This window comes from Silurus meridionalis, chromosome 23, assembly GCF_014805685.1.
Source record: "Silurus meridionalis isolate SWU-2019-XX chromosome 23, ASM1480568v1, whole genome shotgun sequence".
In the NCBI taxonomy this organism is placed as follows: Eukaryota; Metazoa; Chordata; class Actinopteri; order Siluriformes; family Siluridae; genus Silurus; species Silurus meridionalis.
Window position 1 is genome coordinate 24,420,601 of NC_060906.1, and position 24,850 is coordinate 24,445,450.

The window sequence follows — 24,850 nt, forward strand, 5'->3', positions numbered from 1 at the left end:
AGGTTGAAGTGGAAGATCTCCTAATGAACTCCAACCCTCTTAAACAGATATTATTATTTTCATGCTGACACCCTTGTAGCTGTCAGAGCACCAAACCCCACAAAATCTAGTGTGACATCTTCTCAGAAGAGTGGAGGTTATTCTAAGAGCGAATGGGGAATCGCAGAATGGTGCAAAAACAGAAAGATCCAGTCCCGGAAGCAGCAGTTCCGAGGGCACATTGCTAGGAAAAGCAGGCAGAGGAATTAGGTCTCAAAAAGATCGACCCGTCGCATTCCTAAGGCTGATGATCCACAACAGCAGGAGAACACGAACCCAGAGGACATCTAGACAAACATGTAGGGCATGTAAGAAATTCAGCAGCATTTTTACCCCTTCAGTGGTCAATGAGCTGATCAAAAGTCAGATGTCTTCTCCGTCCGGCTTCCAAGACCTTCCATTGTGTGAATGTTAAAAATGTGATATACTTTATACATATCATCATTTCTGATGATTTAGGGGTGTCAATAATTATGAAACCGTACCCCTGAGGACTGCATTGCGTGGTAAAGGCTGTATAATGTATAATAGACTATAATGATGGATAATAAATAGACTTGTTTGTTTGTTTATAGGTTTTTTCTTTGTTATTTATGGTTTTGTTTGTATTTATTTATTAAATCACAAGTGTATTTGTTTGTTTGTTTATAAGTGATTCTATTTATTTATTCATAGGTTTATCTTTTTGTTTGTTTGTGTGTTTACAAGTGTTTGTTTATTTATTTGTATGTTTATTGATTTGTTTGTTTATAGGTTTATCTACCTATTTATCCATTTGTTTGTTTGTTTGTTGTCTCGGGGCGGCGCTTCAGAACTGATGACTGACTGTCCGCGCGCGCGCGCACACACACACACACACACACACACACAAAACCATACATGCACGTACGCACGCACATACACACGAACACACTCGCGCGCACGCACGCAACTTTTCGCTCCGGTTCCTCTCCGGAAGCCGGGATCGGTGTGTGATGAGTCCCGGAGAAGTTCCAGGTCCAGCAGTGTGACTGTGTGTGTGTGTGTGTGTGGAGTTGATCAGCCCGCGTGCGCTCCGTGCCCTCCTCTACTTCATGTCACGCGCTGATGACAGAGACACGGTGCCACGATGTTTGGTCTTCAGAGTAGCGAGCAGCTCGCGGGGAACTGCGTCTCCTCCTCCAGCGTCTCCTCCTCCACCTCCTCCGCCGCCGCTCAGCTCGACACGCCGCTGTGAAGCAGCCCGAACCGGAGAGTCTGGCGGTGCGCTCCGGACCGTCACCCCGCCGCAGGGATGCGTGATCACTCCGCGCTCAATCTGGGCTTCATGCCGCTCTGCGTCCTCCTGTCCGCCCTACTGCAGGTGAGCTGGAGAAACCACACACACACGCCTGATCTGATCTGTGTTTCAGTGTGTAGGCTGGAAATAAAACACCAGAAAAGATCTCAGGATCATCTTTTAATGCTTCTGTAGAGTCAGAGCCCTGCGCTCTCAGAAAGGTTCCTCAGGACCAAAGGTTCCTCAGGACCAAAGGTTCCTCAGGACCACAGGTTCTACAGGCACGAGGTCTCTTCGTGAAGAGTAGAACCGGGCCATTAGTTTATTACGGTTTATTCTGAAGTGAACTTTTTCTGTGTTTGGGTGAGATATCTCAGCACTGGGCTTCATAGAGAAAGTTCATTCGCTCTCTCTCTCTCTCTCTCTCTCTCTCTCTCTCTCTCTCTCTCTCTCTCTCTCTCTCTCTTAGCAAAATAACAATTTCAATGTATAATGTGGAACATCTAATCATCATCATCATCATCAGTATTAATATTAGTAGTAGTAGCAATAATAATAATAATAATAATAATAATAATAATAATAATAATAATAATAATTAATAATCATTAATAATAATGTATTTACTTCATGTATTTATTTATTTTATTTGTCTATTTTATTTTCATTACATTGCATTTGTTTTCTTGTTATTATTATTATTATTATTATTAGCAGTATTACTGCTAGTAATAATACTAGTAATAATAATAATAATAATAATAATAATAATAAGTGGAAGAAGAATAGTAATAAATTAATTTGTTTATTTACTTATCATTATCTGATTTGAATTAATACTGTATTAGTGTAAAACATAGTTACGCGTGTTTGTATGTTTGTTTGTTTGTTTGTTTGTTTGTTTGTTTGTTTGTTTGTTTGTTGCATATGTGTAGGTCATTTGTTTCAAGATATCCTACTGACAGTTTTTTCAAAATAAATAATTAGATAGATAGATAGATAGATAGATAGATAGATAGATAGATAGATAGATAGATAGATAGATAGATAGATAGATAGATAGATGTATTAATTATCCTCTATCCTTCTAGACTCTCTCCTCCTGCTTTCTATTCTCTTTGCTCTCTCTCTACTGTGTGTGTGTGTGTGTGTGTGTGTGTGTGTGTGTGTGTGTGTGTGTGTGTGTGTGTGTGTGTGTGTGTATGTGTGTGTGTGTGTGTGTGTGTGTGTGTGTGTGTGTGTGTGTGTGTGTGTGTGTGTGTAAAGAAATTGGTATCAGAAACAACAAGAAATTATGTGTGCAGGTCGTGTAAAATCAGAATGCTAGGAACAGTAATGTGGTCTATGTAGGAACAGTCAGGGTGTCGGTGCAGGAACACTCCGCTGGTCTATGCAGGAACAGTCAGGTGGGGTATACAGGAACCATCAGGTGGGGTATGCAAGAACCATCTGATCTTGCAGGAACAGTCAAGTGGTCTTTGTGTGTGTGTGTGTGTGTGTGTGTGTGTGTGTGTGTGTGTGTGTGTGTGTGTGTGTGTGTGTGTGTGTGTATGTGTGTGTGTGTGTGTGTGTGTGTGTGTGTGTGTGTGTGTGTGTGTGTGTGTGTGTGTGTGTTTGTATACACTATTACACTGGTTCTTCATTAGTAAGTTGATTTAAACACAAATGAAGCACATTAGTGATGTTAGTTAATTTGCTCGGATAGAGACAAAAGGGGACGGGAAAGAGGGGGAAAGAGGGGGAAAGACAGAAAAGGGGAAACAATGAAAGGAGCTGGACAGGAGGGGGGACTTGGGGAGATGGGGCAGGAAAAGATCTGGAAAAGAGAGGAAATGTGTCTCTGTATGTCCCTGTACCTCTTTATGTCCCTTTGTCTCTCTGTGTGCCCCTGCATGTCTCTGTGTGTCCACGTGTGTCCCTGTATGTCCTGGAGTGTCTTTGTGTGTCCCTGTATGCCCCTGTGTGTCTCTGTATGTCCCTTTATGTCTCTGTGTGTCTCTGTATGCCCCTGCATTTCCCTTTGTCTCTCTGTGTCTCTGTATGTTCCTGTGTGTCCCCGTATGTCCATGTGTGTCTCTGCATGTCCCTGTGAGTCTCTGTGTGTCCCTGTTTGTCCATGTATGTCCCTGTGTATCATTGTGTGTCCCCATGTGTCTCTGTTTGTCCCTGTGTATCCTTGTGTGTCTCTGTGTGTCCCTATATGTTCATGTGTGTCTCTGTGTGTCCTTGTGTGTCTCTATGTGTCCCTGTATGTCCCTGTGTGTCTCTGCTTGTCTCTGGGTGTCTCTGTACGTTTCTGTGTGTCTCTGTGTGTTCCTGTATGTTTCTGTGTCTCTGTATGTGTCTGTATACCCTGTATGTCCCTGTGTGTCTCTGTGTGTCCCCATGTGCGTGTGAGGAAAAAGCCTGATCACTCAAAGAGCTTTAACATGTAGAACAACTAAAGAGCGGAGATCTCACCTCGGAGTGTAGACAGTCCAAATCTGTGTCACTTAACGAGGTGCCGCACCATGATGGGTTTATAAATCAGCATCAGACTTTTAAAATCATTTCGGAATCTGACCGGGAGAAAATACAATAACTCCAGAACTGGAGAAAAACGTCTGGTCTTAGTCAGAATCCCAGCGGCTGAATTTTGGACAACCTGTAATTACTTTAACGTAGATTTCGAAACTCAACAAGAAAAGAATTGCAGTAATTGATGCGTCTTAGTGTGTCCCTTTGTGTCCACATATGTTCCTGTGTAGCGCTGTGTGGCTCTATATATATCTCTGTGTGTCCCTGTGTGTCTCTGTATGTGTCTTTATACCCTGTCCAGGGTGTCTCTGTTTATCCTCTTATGTCCACATATGTCCTTGTGTAACCCTGTATGTCCAGTATTTGTATGTCCCTGTATGCCCCTGTGTGTCTTTTTATATCTTTGTGTGTTCCCATTTTTCCCTAACTTTCCCCGTGTGTCCATGTATGTCTCTGTGTTTCTATGTGTCTCTGTGTGTCTCTGTATGTCCCTGTGTGTCTCTGCATGCCCATTTGTGCCTCTGTGTGTCCCTGTATGTCTCTGTATATTCATGTACATATGTCTCTGTGTGTCCCTGTGTGTTCTCGCATGTCCCTGTGTGTCTTTCTGTGTTTACGTGTCCACCGAGTGTCCGCATGTGTCCCGTATGCTCCTGTGTGTCCCTGTAAGTCCCTGGCAGTTAAACACACACACACACACACACACACACACACACACACACACACACACACGTGCACACACATACCCACATGCACACATATGCATGCATACACACACACACACACAGACACACAGACACACAGACACACACACACACACACACACACACACACACACACACACACATACACAACAATTGATTATTGATACTGGGGAAACAAAGTAAATAAATTAATTAAAAACTCTTATAAACGTGAATGTACACTCACAAATACTCACACAAATACACACACACACACACACACACACACACACACACACACACACACACACACACACACACAAATGAATGTAAAATGTTTTCTTTTTTTTCTCCTAAATAATATATTTTAAAGACAGACAGACAGACAGACAGACAGACAGACAGACAGACAGACAGACAGACAGACAGAAGAATTGGAGTGTGTTCCTGATGTTCCTCCCTGGTGTCTGTTCTATAGCACGCTCATGGAGAAATGCAGAAGTCCTGCACTGGAAGTTCTGCTGTGGTCCTGGAGAACACCTGCAACCTGCCCTGTTACTGCAGACCATACCCAGTGCTGCCTCCACCTCCTCCTCCACCACCTCCACCCAGACTCTTCTCTCTACAGGTCAGACACACACACACACACACACACACACACACACACACACACACACACACACATGTTATGGTGGTGGTGGATGAGAAGGTGGAGTAACCCTGATGTAGAAGTTGTAAGATGTTGATGGTGGTGGTGTTGGATGAGATGGTAGTGTAACCCTCATGTAGAAGATGTAAGATGCTGATGGTGGTGGTGTTGGATGAGATGGTAGTGTAACCCTCATGTAGAAGATGTAAGATGCTGATGGTGGTGGTGTTGGATGAGATGGTAGTGTAACCCTTATGTAGAAGATGTAAGATGCTGATGGTGGTGGTGTTGGATGAGATGGTAGTGTAACCCTCATGTAGAAGGTGTAAGATGCTGATGGTGGTGGTGTTGAAAGAGATGGTAGTGTAACCCTGATGTAGATGGTGTGAGATGATGGTGGTGGATGAGAAGGTGGTGTAACCCTGATGTAGATCATTCTCCTGGACCTTGGTGTGTTTTATTGGCAGATTAGCAGCAGTTTATTTTTAGCTTAACAGCTGAGACGAGGGAAAGTCGATTATTCACAATCGCTCGCAGGCTCTTGGGGAAGAACAAACTCCTTTAAGCCCAAAAAAGGGCATGTGAGGCAGACGCTGTTTCCCTAACTCGATATTGTGTGTGTGTGTGTGTGTGTGTGTGTGTGTGTGTGTGTGTGTGTGTGTGTGTGTGTGTGTGCGTGTGGCTCAGGACCTCATATTAAATCAGCATCATGTTCTGTCAGACTGAACTGCAGGATGGAGCTTTAGTTCTCCTCCGTAGTGCTGCTCTGAGTGATCGCTAGGTTTATTTTACAGAGAAACCCTGAAAACATTCACCACCATGGACAATACCCTGGTCAAAGTCTGTCTGTCTATCTATCTATCTATCTGTCTGTCTATCTATCTATCTATCTATCTATCTATCTATCTATCTATCTATCTATCTATCTATCTATCTATCTATCTATCTATCTATCTATCTATCTATCTATCTATCTATCTATCTATCTATCTATCTATCTATCTATCTATATAACCTGACTCTGAATATGAGAACTTTCCTCCTCCTAGCCCACACTGAGAATATTTCTTCCTTTTCTATGATGAACTGATGATAATGGTGTGTTTTTTTACTCCTCCGTCCTGCCTGAATGACAGAATGTGAAATTTATGTGTTTTGTATAAACAAGAGGTCTCCACACAGCGCTCTGATGAGATGTGAGAGCCCTTTTCCTGTCTTTCTCCCTGGAGAACCTGTCAACTTATGCCCCTCTCTGTCCATCATCCTTCCCTCCTTCTTCGCCTCCTTCACTTTTTCCTCATCATCATCCACCTTCCCAAATCCGTATGATGCTTATTATGAGTTTATCACAAGGATTATTTTGGAGAACGTCTACATTAATTATGGAATTGTTCAGTACACCGTGATGACAGAGCTCAGCGTGCTCTTGTGTTCCTCAGATGCTCTTATACAAACAACAGCTTATTAACACCTACTGACCAACCAGAATTCAGAATTCAAAATTTTGTTAGTATTCATTAATAGCTGCCACTTCTCGCTCATCTTCTTTATCTCCATCATTTTAGCCCTCTTTATTATCTTTATAATTTTCCATAAAGCTGGTCATCTCTTCATCATGTCTTCTTTTTGCTTCACTTTCAGCATTTCTACCATCTCAATAATCTCCATAATTTCTTTCACCTGCATTATCTTTATCATGTCCATCATCTCTACCATCTGCATCATCTCTATAATCAGCATCATCTCCAGCATCTCTACCAGCTCAGGCATCTCTATCACCCCATTATATCTACCATTTGCATCATCTTCATCAGCTCTACCATCTCCAACCTATCCATCAGCTTTACCTCACTTATGATCACTAACACTTCCAGGATTTCTTCCATCTGCATCATCTCCATCATCTCCAAATCTACCATATTCAGAACCCTTACCATTCCAAGCATTTATAACATCTGTATCAGAGAAGGTCTCTGTCCTCTCTTTATCCCTCTTATTGTGATTTTCATTACATTCCTCAGTTGCTTTAAGCTGACCCTCTCTATCAATTTGTCCATTATCTTCTCCACCATCTTCACCAACTCCAGCATCTCTATCATCTTAATCCTTTTTGTAATTTATCTCTATGTTCTCCTTTGTTCTCATAATTTTTTCTTTCTGAAACTGTAAAAGCTACAGTGCTCCATGCTGAAAGCCCCCCAGCAAAGCTTCAGGAACACTGTGAACTTCGCTCACCAGATTTACGTTGATTTTGTGAGTAAGCAACACTATTAGATAAATGTCCAGCTGGCAGCATGAAGGAGTTTGTCCAGCTCATGGAACTGATCATGCTGGAAGAATTGAAGTCTGAACAGCTGGCAGGACATTCACATAACACTTGGGAGTTGTGTCCAGTCCTCCTTCACCTCCTAAAGACATGTCTTCACATTTTTCCAAAACCGGTACCATTTCTAATCCCTCATACATCTCATACAGAATCAAACGAAACAGCAGATGCAGATTGAGGTACCAATGACCACTGCTCCCATCCCTTTATTTTTTTCTGATCTGCCTGATTCTTCCTACCTCTCTTCAGTGTAATGCCCACTCTGTCTGAGGATGGTTCCACATCAATAGCCTAAAGATTCATGAAGTTCCTGAGAAACTTAAAAAGAATGAATTAGGACTGGAAATTAATATGGACAGTCTGCTTCAATGTTTCAGGACCCCAGGTTGCATGAACAGTTCTGCATTTCAGCACCATTAAACAGCACCTCAGTTATGATGGAACTGTAATGAAAGGACCTTCAGTGTTGAGGATGAAGATGGGTTCCCTTTTGAGTCTGGTTCCTTTTAAGGTTTCTTTCTCATGGAGTCTCAGGGATAAACTTGTAATTCTCATTTTTGTATTAGTTATTTCTCTGTGTAAAGCTGCTTTGAGAAAATGTCCATTGTTTTTTGTTTGTTTGTTTGTTTTTTGGGGGAAAAAGTAAAGAAATTATTATTATTATCAGGAATGTGATTTGTGTATGACCTCCATGACTTCATCACATCTCTATCATCATGATCTTTCTCTTGGTTCTTTTATTAAATGCTGGTTAGAACCCTGTTTAATCAGTAATCGGAATTCTTCTAGTACACCAGATCTCCTGAGTCTTCATTTTTCTGCATTTTCATGTTTCTTTAATAAAGAACTGCAGACTGATGCAACCTTGTTTTTTTTACGTTCTACTCTCCGTCACTGATCTGTGATGGAGCGATGGAGTGATGGAGTGATTTGTGTGCCTGCTGATGACTAACAGTAGTCCGGGGGAGGCTGCGGTGCCTGCAGGTTTGCCATTGCCCTTTGCTCTGCTCCACGCTGTCGTGAGTGTGGGTGAGCCACCCACAGCGATGGAAACCCACAAGTGCTCCTGTCATGCAGTCATCCAGAGTAAACTGTGTGTGTAAGAGAGAGATACCCAGTGCTGCCAGTCCACAGTGTAGACAGTGAATGATGCTTTGTGAGAGGATGGAGTGATGGAGAGGCTGGAGGGAGTGAGCGCTGTCAGTTTGATGAGATCCTTGTCTCTCAGTGTGACTCACAAACTGGCAGGAGAAGCAGAGTTTTTAGACATGAGGAGAGTTTCGGATTTCAGGGTACAGTGTGTGTTTCAGTAGAACATGTTCATTAGAGGCCTGATGGGTGTGTTATTAGGGGACTGATGGGTGTGTTATTAGGGTACTGCTGTGTTATTATGTGGACTGGTGGTGTGTTATTAAGGGGACTGATGGGTTTGTTATTAGAGGACTGATTGGTGTGTTATTAGGGGACTAATAAATATGTTATCAAGGAATTATGGGTGTGTTATTAGAGGACTAATAAATGTGTTATTAGGGAATGATACACGTGTTCTTAGGGGACTGATGGGTGTGTTGCTAGAGGACTGATGGGTGTGTTTTTAGGGGACTAATGGGTGTGTTTTTAGAGGACTAATAGTTGTGTAATTAGGGGACTGATGGTTTGTTATTACTGGACTAAGGGGTGTGTGATGTGACTTAAGGGTGTGTTATTAGAGGACTGAGGGGCGTGTTATTAAGGGACTGATGTGTGTTTTATTAGTGGACTGATTGTGTGTTATTAGAGATTAAGGAGTGTTATTATGGACTGATGGTATGTTCTTAGAGGACTGAGGGGTGTGTTATTAGGGAATAATAATGTGTTATTAGGGGACTGAGGGGTTTGTAATTAGAGGACCGAGTGTTGTGTAATTAGAGAACTGATGGGTGTGTTATTATGGGACTGATGTTGTGTTATTGGGGTACTGACGGGTGATCTTACGAAACTGATGGTGTTATTACGGAACTCATGGGTGTGTTATTATGGGACTAATGGGTGTGTTATTATGGGACTAATGGGTGTGTTATTACGGGACTGAGGGGTGTGTTATCACGAGACTGATGGGTGTGTTATTATGGGACTAATGGGTGTGTTATTACAGGACTGAGGGGTGTGTTATTATGGGACTAATGGGGGTGTTATTACAGGACTGAGGGGTGTGTTATTATGGGACTGATGTTGTGTTATTAGAGGACTGAGGGGTGTTCTTACGGGACTGATGGTGTGTTATTACGGGACTGATGTGTGTATTGTTAGGGGACTGAGGGGTGTGTTATTATGAGACTGATCGTTGTGTTATTATAGGACTAATCGGTGTGTTATTAAGGGACTAATGGGTGTGTTATTAAGAGACTGAGGGGTGTGTTATTATGGGACTGATCAGTGTGTTATTAGGGGACTAAGGGGTGTGTTATTATGGGACTGAGGGGTGTGTTATTAGGAGACTGAGGGGTGTGTTATTTTGGCACTAATGGGTGTGTTATTAGGAGACTGAGGGGTGTGTTATTAGGGGACTGAGGGGTGTGTTATTACGAGACTGATAGGTGTGTTATTATGAGACTGATCGTTGTGTTCTTATGGGACTAATGGGTGTGTTATTACGGGACTGAGGGGTGTCTTATTATGAAACTGATCAGTGTATTATTATGGAACTAATCGGTGTGTTATTAAGGGACTGAGGTGTGAGTTATTAGGGGACTGAGGGGTGAGGTTTTAGGGGACTGAGGGTGAGTTATTAGAGGACTGAGGGGTGAGGTTTTAGGAGACTGAGGGTGAGTTATTAGGGGACTGAGTGGTGTGTTATTAGGGGACTAAGGGGTGAGTTATTAGGGGACTAAGGGGTGAGTTATTTGGGACTGAGGGGTGAGGTTTTAGGGACTAAGGGTGTGTTATTAGGGGACTGAGGGGTGTGTTATTAGGGGACTAAGGGTGTGTTATTAGGGGACTGAGGGTGTGTTATTAGGGGACTGATGGGTGTGTGATTAGGGACTGAGGGTGTGTTATTAGGAACTGAGGGTGTGTTATTAGGGGACTGAGGGTGAGTTATTAGGGGACTCAGGGGTGAGTTATTAGGGGCTGAGGGTGTGTTATTAGGGGACTCAGGGATGAGTTATTAGGGGACTGAGGTGAGGTTTTAAGGGGACTGAGGGGTGTGTTATTACGAGGCTGATAGGTGTGTTATTATGAGACTGATCGTTGTGTTCTTATGGGACTAATGGGGTGTTATTACGGGACTGAGGGGTGTCTTATTATGAAACTGATCAGTGTGTTATTATGGAACTAATTGGTGTGTTATTAAGGGACTGAGGTGTGAGTTATTAGGGGACTGAGGGGTGTGTTATTTTGGCACTAATGGGTGTGTTATTAGGAGACTGAGGGGTGTGTTATTAGGGGACTGAGGGGTGTGTTATTACAGGACTGAGGGGTGTGTTATTATGAGACTGATCGTTGTGTTCTTATGGGACTAATGGGTGTGTTATTACGGGACTGAGGGGTGTCTTATTATGAAACTGATCAGTGTATTATTATGGAACTAATCGGTGTGTTATTAAGGGACTGAGGTGTGAGTTATTAGGGGACTGAGGGGTGAGGTTTTAGGGGACTGAGGGTGAGTTATTAGAGGACTGAGGGGTGAGGTTTTAGGAGACTGAGGGTGAGTTATTAGGGGACTGAGTGGTGTGTTATTAGGGGACTAAGGGGTGAGTTATTAGGGGACTAAGGGGTGAGTTATTTGGGACTGAGGGGTGAGGTTTTAGGGACTAAGGGGTGTGTTATTAGGGGACTGAGGGGTGTGTTATTAGGGGACTAAGGGGTGTGTTATTAGGGGACTGAGGGGTGTGTTATTAGGGGACTGATGGGTGTGTGATTAGGGACTGAGGGGTGTGTTATTAGGAACTGAGGGGTGTGTTATTAGGGGACTGAGGGTGAGTTATTAGGGGACTCAGGGGTGAGTTATTAGGGGCTGAGGGTGTGTTATTAGGGGACTCAGGGATGAGTTATTAGGGGACTGAGGTGAGGTTTTAAGGGACTGAGGGGTGTGTTATTACGAGGCTGATAGGTGTGTTATTATGAGACTGATCGTTGTGTTCTTATGGGACTAATGGGTGTGTTATTACGGGACTGAGGGGTGTCTTATTATGAAACTGATCAGTGTGTTATTATGGAACTAATTGGTGTGTTATTAAGGGACTGAGGTGTGAGTTATTAGGGGACTGAGGGGTGAGGTTTCAGGGACTAAGGGGTGAGTTATTAGGGGACTGAGGGGTGAGATTTTAGGGGACTGAGGGGTGTGTTATTAGGGGACTGAGGGTGAGTTATTAGGGGACTAAGGGGTGTGTTATTTGGGACTGAGGGGTTAGGTTTTAGGGGACTGAGGGGTGTGTTATTAGGGGACTGAGGGTGAGTTATTAGGGGACTAAGGGATGAGTTATTAGGTGACTGAGGGGTGTGTTATTAGGGGACTGAGGGGTGTGTTATTAGGGGACTTAGGAGTGAGGTTTTAAGGGACTGAGGGGTGTGTTATTAGGGGACTTAGGGGTGAGTTATTAGGGGACTGAGGGGTGAGTTATTAGGGGACTCAGGGGTGAGTTATTAGGGGACTGAGGGGTGTGTAATTAGGGGACTGAGGTACAAAAAGGCATGTGGTTATGTCTGCTGTACAATAGGCATATCTGACTGAGCAGGGCAGTCTCACCCCAAAGCGTCACATATCGACGCTGTGGATGTTGCGTCGGACGGCGTCCACATCCGGCGCCGAGGGTACCCCTTCGCCGCTTTTGGCGTGAGAGACGGAACCTCCCTCGCCTCGCTTTTCGACGCAGATGTTTGAGAGCCCGTGTGCTACACTTTTCAACGCAGATCGCTGTCCTATACACTGAATAAAGTATTATCTATCATAATAAGTGTACAGGAATAATTTTTAAATTTCGAAAAATCCTGAAGATGTCCGTAGCCCTAACCCTAACCCTAACCCAAACCCTAACCCAAACCCTAACCCTAACCCGAACCCTAACCCTAACCCAAACCCTAACCGTAACCCGCAAATGGGGTTCCGTCCATCTCGTCAAAAGCGGCGAAGGGTTTCCGTCCTCTCGTCAAAAGCGGCGAAGGGGTACCCTCGGCGTCGGATGTGGACGCCGTCCGACGCAACATCCACAGCGCCGATATGTGACGCTGTGGGGTGAGACTGTGTTGGACTGAGACACACAAGTGTGTCTAAATGATTATTAACTCTACATACATTGTTTTCTGTCGCAGTGAGTACAGGTTGTGTAGTTGTAATTGTAGTGTAGTTGCGGTTATTGTGCTCTTATACAGGGAACGGTCAGGACTGCTCACTACAGAGCTCCGTCCACCAGAACAGCCAGGCATAAAACAGTTTTTTCCTGCAGTCTATAATCAGCATGAACAATTAAAATATGAATAACTACACATTATCCATCATAACTCACACATTTAAACATAGAATCCAATGGTTTATTTGTAAACTGCACACTTGTAAATAACATCTGTACATTCATTTATATGATATTTGTACTCTGTATATATTGCATTATTTAATTGTGTTTTACTATTTTGTTATATTATGTCTGAACTTTTCCTTGTGTGTGTAAGCATGCTTGGTAATAAAGTTATTTCTGATTCTGATTTTTCTGAGTAGTTGTGTAGTTGTAGTTTTGGTGTCGTTCTGGCTGTTGTTTTGTTGACGATCTGGCTTTTGTGGCGTTTTGGTTGTGATTGTTGTGTAGTTGTTGTGTAGTTCTAGTGTGTCTTGTTGTGTAGTTCTAGTGTGTGTAGTACTAGTGTGTGGTTTTTGTGTTGGTGTTGTGTCATTGTAATTGTTCTGTAGTTGTAGCTGTGTTTTTGTGTAGTTGTGTCTGTAGTTGATCTGCCATTGTTGTTGTTGTTGTTGTTGTGTTTTTGTTGTGTTGTCGATGTGGTTGTTCTGCAGTTGTATGTATGGTTGTTATAAAGATGTGTAGTTGTAGTTGTCTAGTTTTGTAGTTGTAGGTGTGGTAGATGTGTAGTTGTATTTATGGTTGTTGTGAATTTGTGTAGTTGTTGTGGTAATTGTGTAGTTGTAGTTGTGGTAGTTGTGTAGTTGTAGGTGTGTAGGGTATCAGGGCACTGTTGGTCCTCGGGTGATTAGTTGAGTGGAGTTTGGAAGGCCAGAGCAGTGTAAGTGCATTAAAGCAGGAAGCAGCTATAAAAATAGTCTCATCTAATAACACTGCCATCATGATATCTGTTATCTGCTGTTTGATCACACACACACACACACACACACACACACACACACACACACACACACACACACACACACACACACAAAATAAATAAAGTTATAGTTGTAGTGTAGTTGTAGATGTTGTGTAGTTGTAGTGTAATTGTGGTGTTGTAGTTGTTGTGTAGTTCTAGTGTGTCTTGTTGTGTAGTTCTAGTGTGTGTAGTACTAGTGTGTGGTTTTTGTGTTGGTGTTGTGTCATTGTAATTGTTCTGTAGTTGTAGCTGTGTTTTTGTGTAGTTGTGTCTGTAGTTGATCTGCCATTGTTGTTGTTGTTGTTGTTGTGTTTTTGTTGTGTTGTCGATGTGGTTGTTCTGCAGTTGTATGTATGGTTGTTATAAAGATGTGTAGTTGTAGTTGTCTAGTTTTGTAGTTGTAGGTGTGGTAGATGTGTAGTTGTATTTATGGTTGTTGTGAATTTGTGTAGTTGTTGTGGTAATTGTGTAGTTGTAGTTGTGGTAGTTGTGTAGTTGTAGGTGTGTAGGGTATCAGGGCACTGTTGGTCCTCGGGGTGATTAGTTGAGTGGAGTTTGGAAGGCCAGAGCAGTGTAAGTGCATTAAAGCAGGAAGCAGCTATAAAAATAGTCTCATCTAATAACACTGCCATCATGATATCTGTTATCTGCTGTTTAATCACACACACACACACACACACACACACACACACACACACACACACACACACACACACACACACAAAATAAATAAAGTTATAGTTGTAGTGTAGTTGTAGATGTTGTGTAGTTGTAGTGTAATTGTGGTGTTGTAGTTGTTGTGTAGTTGTAGCTGTTGTCTAGTTGTGGTTGTGGTGGTTGTGGTGGTTGTCGCATTGTTGTTTAGTTGTAATTGCGGTATAGTTGTAGTTGTGGTTGTTGTAGTTATTGTGTAGTTGTAGTGTAGTTGTAGATGTTGTGTAGTTGTAGTTGTAGTGTAATTGTGGTGTTGTAGTTTTTTGTGTAGTTGTAGCTGTTGTCTAGGTGTGGTTGTGGTGGTTGTGTAGTTGTAGTTGTGCCGTGGTTGTTGTATAGTTGTAATTGCTGTGATTGTTGTGTAGTTGTGGTTGTTGTGTGGTTGGACAGCAAATGTACAGCTTGGACAAAATAGACCAGAAGTTTGAGAAGATGATCAGAAAGTGGATCAGATGCAGTGGATTCTCTGTAGATCCTCATTCTGCACTGCAGCTTCTCACTAAAAGGTTTCATCATTCCAGCAGATCTTTTCCCAGGAACATCCTGAATCGTTTTATTTATCTGCAAAAGCTTCACGTATCCATGTGCATTTGTTTCAGACCCTTGTTATGAATAGCTTTGAGATGTTTCTTGAACTTGATACGAGTTCAACTTGAAAATTCCTGCGAGTGAAGAAAATCCCCGCTGACAGAAACGTGTCGACGCTAAAAAAGCTTAGAAAAAGGGCTGTGTGGGTCGTTGACCTTTGAACTGAAGGCGGGCTGATAAGCGATGCTCGCGGATCATCGAGGATTCGTGTCTCTCTGGAGCTAATAAACACTCCGTAGTACAGTAGAGTATATCTTAGTATGCTAATGAGAGAGGCGGCGAGGAAAAGAGGACGATGCGGCACTTGTGTGTGATGGAGCGGATGAATGGGGGCCGTTAACTCCTCTCTCGCCTTTCAGATTCGCACTCCATAAAACTTTAAAGTGGCACAGGAGGTGTGGCTTAGCCCGGAGCGCTAATCTGCTGCAGCGTAATGGGCCGAGTGAAGCAGCTCTCAGGATACGGAGATGATGAATGGAGTGGTGCAAAGCGCTGCGGTTTTCCTAAAAACACCCCAGAGCTTTACAGGTGACAGAGGAGACACTGGAGCATCTCTTCACCACCATTTACTTTTTCTCTCTTTCTCTTTTTTCTTTTAGTTGCTCCATCCAGCGTGTCTCCTCCTGTTAAGTCATGGGGAAGAGAGGTGGAGATTTTGGTGCTGGGGACGGTGAGCTGTGCATCAGTCATCTTCTTCTTCCTCACCGTCATTATCTGCTACAAGGCCATCAAGAGGTACGATCTCATTCAAAGCACTTTTGTGTCTGTAAATTTACTTATTTAGTTCTTCAAATTAACATTTGGTATTTGATTGTGGATTCCGCGCCTGCTTACCTGTTACACTTAGCGTTGCCCACTTATGCAAATCAAAGTCCCACCAATTTGTCCTTATCAGAGTCCCACCCACTTGTCCTTATCAGAGTCCCACCCATTTGTCCTTATCAGAGTCCCACCCACTTGTCCTTATCAGAGTCCTACCCACCTGTCCTTATCGGAGTCCCACCCACTTGTCCTTATCAGAGTCCCACTCACCTGTCCTTATCAAAGTCCCACCAATTTGTCCTTATCAGAGTCCCACCCACTTGTCCTTATTAGAGTCCCACCCACCTGTCCTTATCGGAGTCCCACCCACTTGTCCTTATCAGAGTCCCACCCACCTGTCCTTATAAGAGTCCTACCCACTTGTCCTTGTCATAGTCCCACCCACTTGTCTTATCAGAGTCCCACCCACCTGTCCTTATCAGAGTCCCACCCACTTGTCCTTATCAGAGTCCCACCCACCTGTCCTTATCAAAGTCCCACCCACTAGTCATCAGAGTCCCACCAACCTGTCCTTATCAGAGTCCCACCCACTTGTCCTTGTCAGAGTCCCACCCACTTGTCTTATCATAGTCCCACCCACCTGTCCTTATCAGAGTCTCACCCACTTGTCCTTATCAAAGTCCCACCCACCTGTCCTTATCAGAGTCCCACCCACCTGTCCTTATCAGAGTCCCACCCACTTGTACTTTTTAAAGGGATACCGACTTATCTTAATTAAAGTCACTCCAGTCTGTCCAAATCAAAGCCCTGCTGATCTGCCCATGCCAGTTTGTCCAATTCCAAGTCACACCCACTTGTCCAAATCAAAGTTTCAACCCTTTGTTTAAATCAAAGTCCTGCCCATTTTTGCAAAAAAATTCACTGACTGTAAGCAACTCTTTAATACTTTATGTCTCAGGACTAATGAATTGTCTCACACAGAGATCATTCTTTGTGTGTTGGTCTCACATGAGCAAAGCTGTACCTTTATAACATTAAAGACCGCACGGCTCTGTACAGGAAATAACAACCATTCAGACCAGAAGAGACTTAAGAGGGAAAGGAATCAGTTCTGTTTTCTGTACTCAGATACTGAGGTTGTTTTCATGATACTGAGGAATGTACACATGCAACACAAACAAACCATCGCTTAGTTTAGTGAGTCATTGTTTCACCAAATCATTTGGCTGCAAACCTTTTATTCTTCCTCAGTATATGATCAAAGTTATGTGTCAGCAGTGTGGTGTACTGAATACTGAAGTGTACTTAATACTGAAGTGTACTGAATACTGAAGTGGAATGAATACTGAAGTGTACTGAATACTGAAGTGGAATGAATACTGAAGTGTACTTAATACTGAAGTATACTGAATACTGAAGTGTACTGAATACTGAAGTGTACTGAATACTGAAGTATACTGAATACTAAAGTGTGCTGAATACTGAAGTATATTGAATACTGAAGTGTACTGAATACTGAAGTATATTAAATACTGAAGTGTACTGAATACTGAAGTATATTAAATACTGAAGTGTATTGAATACTGAAGTATATTAAATACTGAAGTGTACTGAATACTGAAGTATATTGAATACTGAAGTGTAGGGAATACTGATGTGTACTGAATAGTGATGTGTACTAAATACTGATTTGGACCTCTTTGATTGTTTAAATCCTCTGGAATCGAGAAGCTGGTGTTGGATCTGTGATAATCTCAAATGTTGAGCTATTTTATGAGTTGCTCAGTAGCTCCTGGTTCCATAACGTCAACTGACTGTATGAGACTGTAGAAAGAACATTACTTATAATTCAGTGGTGGGCGGTCAGTGCCAGTAAATCCTTTTCTGCTGGCCTAAACACTATCAGAAGCCTACATTTACAACCTAAATTCTAATATTTGTTTCATGAAATTGTATTCAATTATTCCCAACAGTTTATTCTCCTTATTTCGTAGCGCTTCTCTTGGCTGCACTGCTTCCAGTACGTGTATCGTGTATGTGGACGGTAGATTTCAGCCTCTATGTGCTGCCATGTCAATCTAATCTGCCCAGAGCCTTCATAGTCAGTACTGCTGGCTCTTTTTTAACCATCGTCTCCTTAAGAAATAGCTCTGTTTCTTTAACCAATCAGATTTTATATTCGCCTCACAGGGCAGCTAGCTGGCCAAAACTACAGTCGGAATTTTCAGTCCTCTGATTGGTTGGTCAGAGGGAAACTGGTACAGCCAAGTTTGACTGGCAAAACACGTGTGTAGCTCTGCACACGTTAATACATCAGAGACAGAGAAAGAGAAATTGATTTGGTCTCAGACGTACTTTAAAATCCATTTTGAAGAAAAGCTGGACATGGTGAGGAGGTCGTCCAACCCTGAAGCTAGCTAGCGTGTCTCATCCCGGGAAAGGGTTTGTTCTCCACTTCCAGACCAGTGAATACGAGCGGTACCACTGGATTACAGCCTCTGAGGGGCGCTGCACATTATGAGTCTGTATCTCTGGTGAGTAGGTTGTGTTTTATTAAAATCTTTATGTTTTTGTCATGTTATTAGACAAATATTGATTCTGAACTGCTCCAGATGTTGTAGGTGCACAGTTGTGGTTGTAGTGTAGAGGTTTGGAGTTTTAAGTGGGTTTGTTGCTTTAGTAAAATGGTTTTCACCTCCATATGTAAAATGCCTCTCTGTAATGCCACGTGTTGTTATATTGTGTTTTTGTATTGATGGTTTCTATAATTGAGATGTGATGTGGTGGTATTAAGAGGTGGATTAAGTCGGGACGTCCCCACTGATGGCCCAAGTGCCAAATACACGGCCCTCCACTGTTGTAATCACACATTCCAGTGCTCATGTTAGTTCTCACTCTTCAGTGTTCTGTATTGTTTAAAGACTATAATCACACTCTTGATGTCACCCAAATGAGGATGAGGTTTCACTTTTGAGTCTGGTTCCTCACAAGGTTTCTTCCTCATAACATCTAAGGGAGTTTTTCTTTCCCCACAGTCACCATGGCTGCTCATCAGGGATAAATACACACCAGTTACCTTCACTCATATTCTGTAAAGCTGGTTTAAGACAATGTCTGTTGTGAAAAGCACAACAGACGTGTACAGACGTGTACAAAATACAGACGTGTACAGAATACTGAAGTGTATTGAATAGTGATGTGTACTAAATACTGGAGTGTAGGGAACACTTAAGTGTACTAAATACTATGGTGTACTGAATCCTGAAATGTGCTGACAAGTGAAATTAACAGAATACTGAAGTTTACAAAACTGAGTTCTGCTGTGACTCATGAGACAATTCCTGGCTGTATAATTGTGGCTTGAGGGACCTTTTAGTGTAATTATATTTATAAGATTTAAAAAGTTAGAAAAGATCAGGGTGCATTTTTTAGATAACAGGAACTGAAAGCAGAGCCTTAAATCTCATTCTGGAAGTAAAATACATTACATCTGTATTTTATAATTTCTTTGTGGAAATAATTCTCGCAAACGTCAGAGTGAAACAATCCAGATGTTCGAGAGAAGCCCGAGGAGATCGGCGCTGAAGTTTACACACTCACGTCATGCTGAAAAAAGGAGTCGTTTATTAAGCCATTGTGTGAAGTGTCTGCTCTCAGCGTGTTATTACACCAGCGTGTTATTAGCTCTGGAGACGCTCTAAACAGACCTGCTGAATTCCAGAGTTTCCACCCGAGAAGAGAAACATGTTTCCTTTTATATAATATGTCATCTTTTATCCAGACTCAATGAGCAGCGAGGGAAACCTTCCGACGCAGATTATTACTCCGCTTATTGCATTATGGCTGTGTGCTCTGGGATCACTTACTGTAATGAGATTAATCGAATGAAAGCCAGTGGGATGGAAAAGCTGACAAAAGAGCTCACAGTTTGGGTTTAATATCACAAACCCCTGTTGATGCCAGAATAATATCTCAGCTAGCATATTTTGATATTTTGGATTAGGTTTAATATTTTATTGTCACTTAAACTACATGACTGTTAGATTCATATATGTATATAAAAGGTCAATAGGATGAATTTTTCTTGGATTTATGTACAGAAGGATGTGGCGCTCTCACCACTGCGGCCCGGGTTCGATCCCCCGGTCAGGGAACCAACCCCAGCCACTCTTAGTGCCGGTCCCAAGCTCGGATAAATGGGGAGGGTTGCGTTAGGAAGGGCATCCAGCGTAAAAACATGTGCCAAATCAAACATGCGGATGATCCGCTGTGGCGACCCCTAACGGGAAAAGCCGAAAGAAAGTTTTTATAGCCAACCATCAGATTGCTATGTGCTCCTTGTTGAACATCCCATTCCACATCTCCATTTGCTGTTATAATAAGTTCCACTCTTCTGTAAAGATGTTGCAATAAATTTTGTGGATATTTGTGTGATTTGTAAAAATCAAGTCAATAGGGATTGAGCTCAATAGCAGGAGATCTTCCACTTAATCCCATGGCATTGTGCACAGGGTTCAATTTTTTTTTGTCAATTTGATGCCAAGTGCATCCAAAAGACCATAACAGTCTGTGATAGAATTACATCTGGCTAGAAAAGTCAGGTGTCCCAATACTTTTGGCAATACCATGTATTTCACTGTATTTCCATGCACCTTCAATATTTAACAAACAAGTAGATTCATCTAATCCTGAGATTTGGATCTACGCCTGTGTTTCTATAAAGAATAGAAACCCAAACAGCCTTCGGATTCGTCATCTGCCCCGTACTCCGTGTTCTGTTTCCCTCTGGCAGCGTCACGGCTCGGTGAATTTTCCAGTAGTATTTTATTTTCGGTCTTGTAAACACTTGCAGGCGTTAAAAATAACGTCCTGCCCTCTGTGACAAAGAGGGCATTCCTCTCAGCATCTCAAACGCCCCCCAACTTAATATGGTAAATGGGCGGAGCCGGGAGATCGGCTTTATTTCCCGTCTCGGCTGTAAAGAGTCGTTCTGGCAGGAGCGAGGAGTGTGTGGTGGAAAGAAAGAAAGCAGAGTTTATATTTAGCCGCGCTGTAACACGTAGATGGGTTTCCCCGATAAACACAACGCAGGCTATTGCTAGGAAGTTTGGTGTTTTGTTGGAACGGGTCGTGGCTCCTTTCTTCTGACAGCCATGGAGGTGTTGCAGTGAAGAAACAGTGCAGGAGATGTGAGAGAAATAAACACGAACGTACGAAAGCTTTCTCTAGGCAGCTGCTTTCACAAGAGAGCAGATACACTCTTCCTGTAAGAGCCTGAGAATGAAATATTTATAGGGTTTCTTGTATTTTTTTTTGCCAGACATCTGCTGTGTGTACTACAGAGCCTCTATTATTCATACTGAAGGCTCCTGTTTTAGGTTCTGCTTTTGATGTTTCTTCTGAATGAGAAATCGAGGTTCTCATAGAAACGCTGCAGGGAAGTGGACATGTCTATTTCAGGGTTCCATTAGAGCTATTTTTATCTCAGGATGTTTAACTCTATAAATATTCCATCACGCAGGGGTATTTAGAGTGTGACTGACTTTTTTTTTTTGCACTGTAGGCCAAGCAGAAGCCTGTGACTGATTGTTATCATTATTATTATTATTGTTGCATTATTTTTTTACATAATTTATAGCACAAATCTGGTGGAACGCTTTTTTATGCTGCCATGTATGGACATAAAAAGTCATGAACATTGGAAAGTGTTTTCTGGCTCGAAGAAACCAAAACTATTGGTGGAAAACTAAATACCTGAGAACACCAAGAGTGAAACATGGTGGTGGTGGTGGCAGCATTGTAATGAACATTTGAAAGTCACATTACAGCACAGTAAAATTATTTCTTCACATGTCCCAAAGATGTTAGGAAGCTATGCCAGCGATAAAATTTTTCGATGTTTAGAGATTTTATTTTTTATCTTCTTGCTTACATTATAGCAGTGATAAACGGTCACTCCTTTACCGGCTGCTCTTTGTTCCTCTTTGGAAGGTGATAAGGCTTTGAACGCTATAAAGCACAAATGCTGTGTCAGATTTTAGCTTTATGGTGATACACACACACACACACACACACACACACACACACACACACACAATGCTGTATTCCTTAAATAATTGCGGACATTTAGAGTTTATGTGGTGTGGCTGGAGGTAATCAATTGGTTTATGTAATTTAATAAATGATTAGCATGAAATAAATTAGGACTAATTTAAATCTAATTATAGACAATGTGTAAAAACTGAAATCAGGCTCTACAGCATGAGGAACATCATGTTTGTTGATGTACACATGGATGTAAGAGCTTTTGTTCTCTCGTGGTTCTTGTCTGACCCACAGTGATTAGATTCTGACCATCAGTGGTGATTTATATCAGACATCTCCATGCTGATGTCGTTAGCGATCTCTTAGTGACAGCTTAATTACAGACGTCCACCAGGTATCAGGAAATAAACGTGATACCGAAAGGTCAGAAACGTTTACCATTTAAAACTAAAGACACACATCAAGGAAAAGGATTTGTTTCCTGCTGTGAGTGGATTTTCCATATCACTGAGTCTCCAGGACACGTGCAGAAGATTATTCAGATTCATGCAGAACAAACGTAGTACAAAAAATACATCATTATTAATACTACTACTATTAATAATAATAATAAATATATAAACAATATAATATAAATAAAATATAAATATAAATTATATAATAACAATCTATCTATCTATCTATCTATCTATCTATCTATCTATCTATCTATCTATCTATCTATCTATCTATCATAATAATAATATTTTTATTGTGTTTTTATTGTTATATTCATAATAATAATGATAAAATACTATATTAGAATCTTTAAGCACAAGATTTAGGTGTAAAAAGCTACTACTTGACAGTCAACTAAATAAATAAGATGATACTACTACTGCTACTACTGCTACTAATAATAATAATAATAATAATAATAATAATAATAATAATAATAATAATAAATAAATAAATAAATACCAATAATTGTGGTCCAATAATAGGTCTTTTAGGGGAGCAGTATGTACATGTTAAAAGCGATAGATAGATAGATAGATAGATAGATAGATAGATAGATAGATAGATAGATAGATAGATAGATAGATAGATAGATAGATAGATAGATAGATAGATAGATAAGATGATTACAATGATCATCATCAGTAAAAAAAGTGGTCCTATAATAGATACTTGTTGGACACCAGTATAAAAAAAACTATTTATTTAGCTTAAAAGATACAGTATAAATAAAATGTATCATCATCATCATCATCATCATCATCATCCAAGAGTAGATTGTTGAGGGACACCAATATATGTATGTATGTGAAAAATCTCACCTAGTTAAAAAGATATGAATTCATTGAAAATACATTATTATTAGTAGTAGTAATAATAAGTGGTCCAATAATAGATTATTTCAGTAATCTTATCATCATCATCATCATCATCATCATCACCAATTAAATAATAGTGGTCTAATGATAGCGTCTGTAGGATACACCTGGTTGTTATGTGTAAAAAGCTCTGGACCAATAGAAAATTCGAATATAAAATGAATAATTATGAATAATAATAATAATAATAATAATAATAATAATAATAATAGTAATAGTAGATCATTATTGGATGCCAGCATAATTGTTTCCTACGAACAAAATATTGACATTAAACAGATAAAATTGTAAAATAACAGTATAAACTGGTCCAAGACGAGATACTTGTGTGAGCAGTTCTTCATTTACAAGCTTTAATTTTTTATTCTTTCTGTTATTTTGCTTGTAACCAAAAAAAATGGCTCTTCCACCTATCAGTGCGAATGCTCCATCATCACTTCTGCCTGTGGAAACTTCTTCAGCCGTGGGTTCATCCTGAATCACGTGATCAACTAAAACAAACACAGTGAAAGCTCCAAGGCTTTTTTTATGTGAACAAGTCAACTTGTGGAAGTTGTATAAGTCTTCTATATTCCTATAGCACTCTGTGGAGCTTCTATTTAACCCTCCGACACGTGTTTTTTGCTCCTTCGGCATCAGCATCATCTCCGTACCGCTACACCTTGGATCACCTCATCTCTTTTTCGTCTCACCGCAGTCCAGCTCTTGGCTTACATAACAGCGCTGGGCACTGAATCAGCACACACTCAGCATTGCCTCGCACCGTCCTCCATCCTCTTCATCCGCCACTGATCTGACCGTCAGAGCTTCTCGCTCACACACACCAAAAAACCCTGTGGGTTGGATTCTCTGATTGAATACATAAAAATACGGGAAAAAAATGATGGATAGAGATAAAAAGATCTACCTCTGAAATATCCTGTTTATCAAGAAATTACATGTCAATTCTGGATTTTGATTGGTCAATGATATGTTGTTGTTGTTGTTGTTGTTGTTGTTGTTGTTGCTGTTGTTATAGTAACACCCTTTTTTAGCATTTAATACCGTGAATTTTTTTTGTAAGGATATTAAAGGATGTATGAGAGAAAACTCCAGTCTCAGCGAAATAATACGAGGATGAGGAGGATGAGGCGTTTTTGACTCAGCGTCTCCTACCCTCAGAACCCTCATGATCTCTTCGTGTCATTCCTCTGGTCACCAGATAAGTATTCATCCTTTGCGTGAAGTAGAGGGAAAGTGTTTATACCCAAGTTTTTGTATACAAGGCACCAGATTGTGGGATTAGAAAAGATTTTCCCAGAATTCAAAGCTTAGAAACGACTATGAGATTTTATATATACAGAACGATGAAGACTGAAGAATGGGTTCGCTCGATGTCTCGAGTGGTTTCCGCCTCCTAGTCGTCAAAAGCGTACGTGATGTACGAGACGATCTGAGCGCTTGTGTAAACAACAATCACAGAAAAATACGTAAGATGAAAACAGAGATATAAATAACCAGGTTTGGGTTCTGTTTAAATAAGATGCACATACTGGATAAATTCATTAAATCTACAGGGCAGTGAAAAAATGTGATTTCATAAATTGTTTTTTATTATAGTTT

The 24,850-nt window shown here is 41.3% G+C and overlaps 1 protein-coding gene across 1 annotated transcript in view; it reads left to right on the forward strand.

Annotated features, from left to right (window-relative positions):
• The first annotated feature begins 913 nt into the window (after positions 1-913).
• prima1 (proline rich membrane anchor 1) overlaps positions 914-24,850 on the forward strand; it is a 32,071-nt gene continuing 8,134 nt past the window's right edge. The window contains exons 1-4 of the mRNA XM_046835925.1: positions 914-1,381; positions 4,976-5,119; positions 7,319-7,403; positions 15,665-15,800. Of these exons, the coding sequence (XP_046691881.1) occupies positions 1,313-1,381; positions 4,976-5,119; positions 7,319-7,403; positions 15,665-15,800 (434 nt within the window). The 5' untranslated portion in view covers positions 914-1,312. The remainder of the gene's footprint in view (positions 1,382-4,975; positions 5,120-7,318; positions 7,404-15,664; positions 15,801-24,850) is intronic.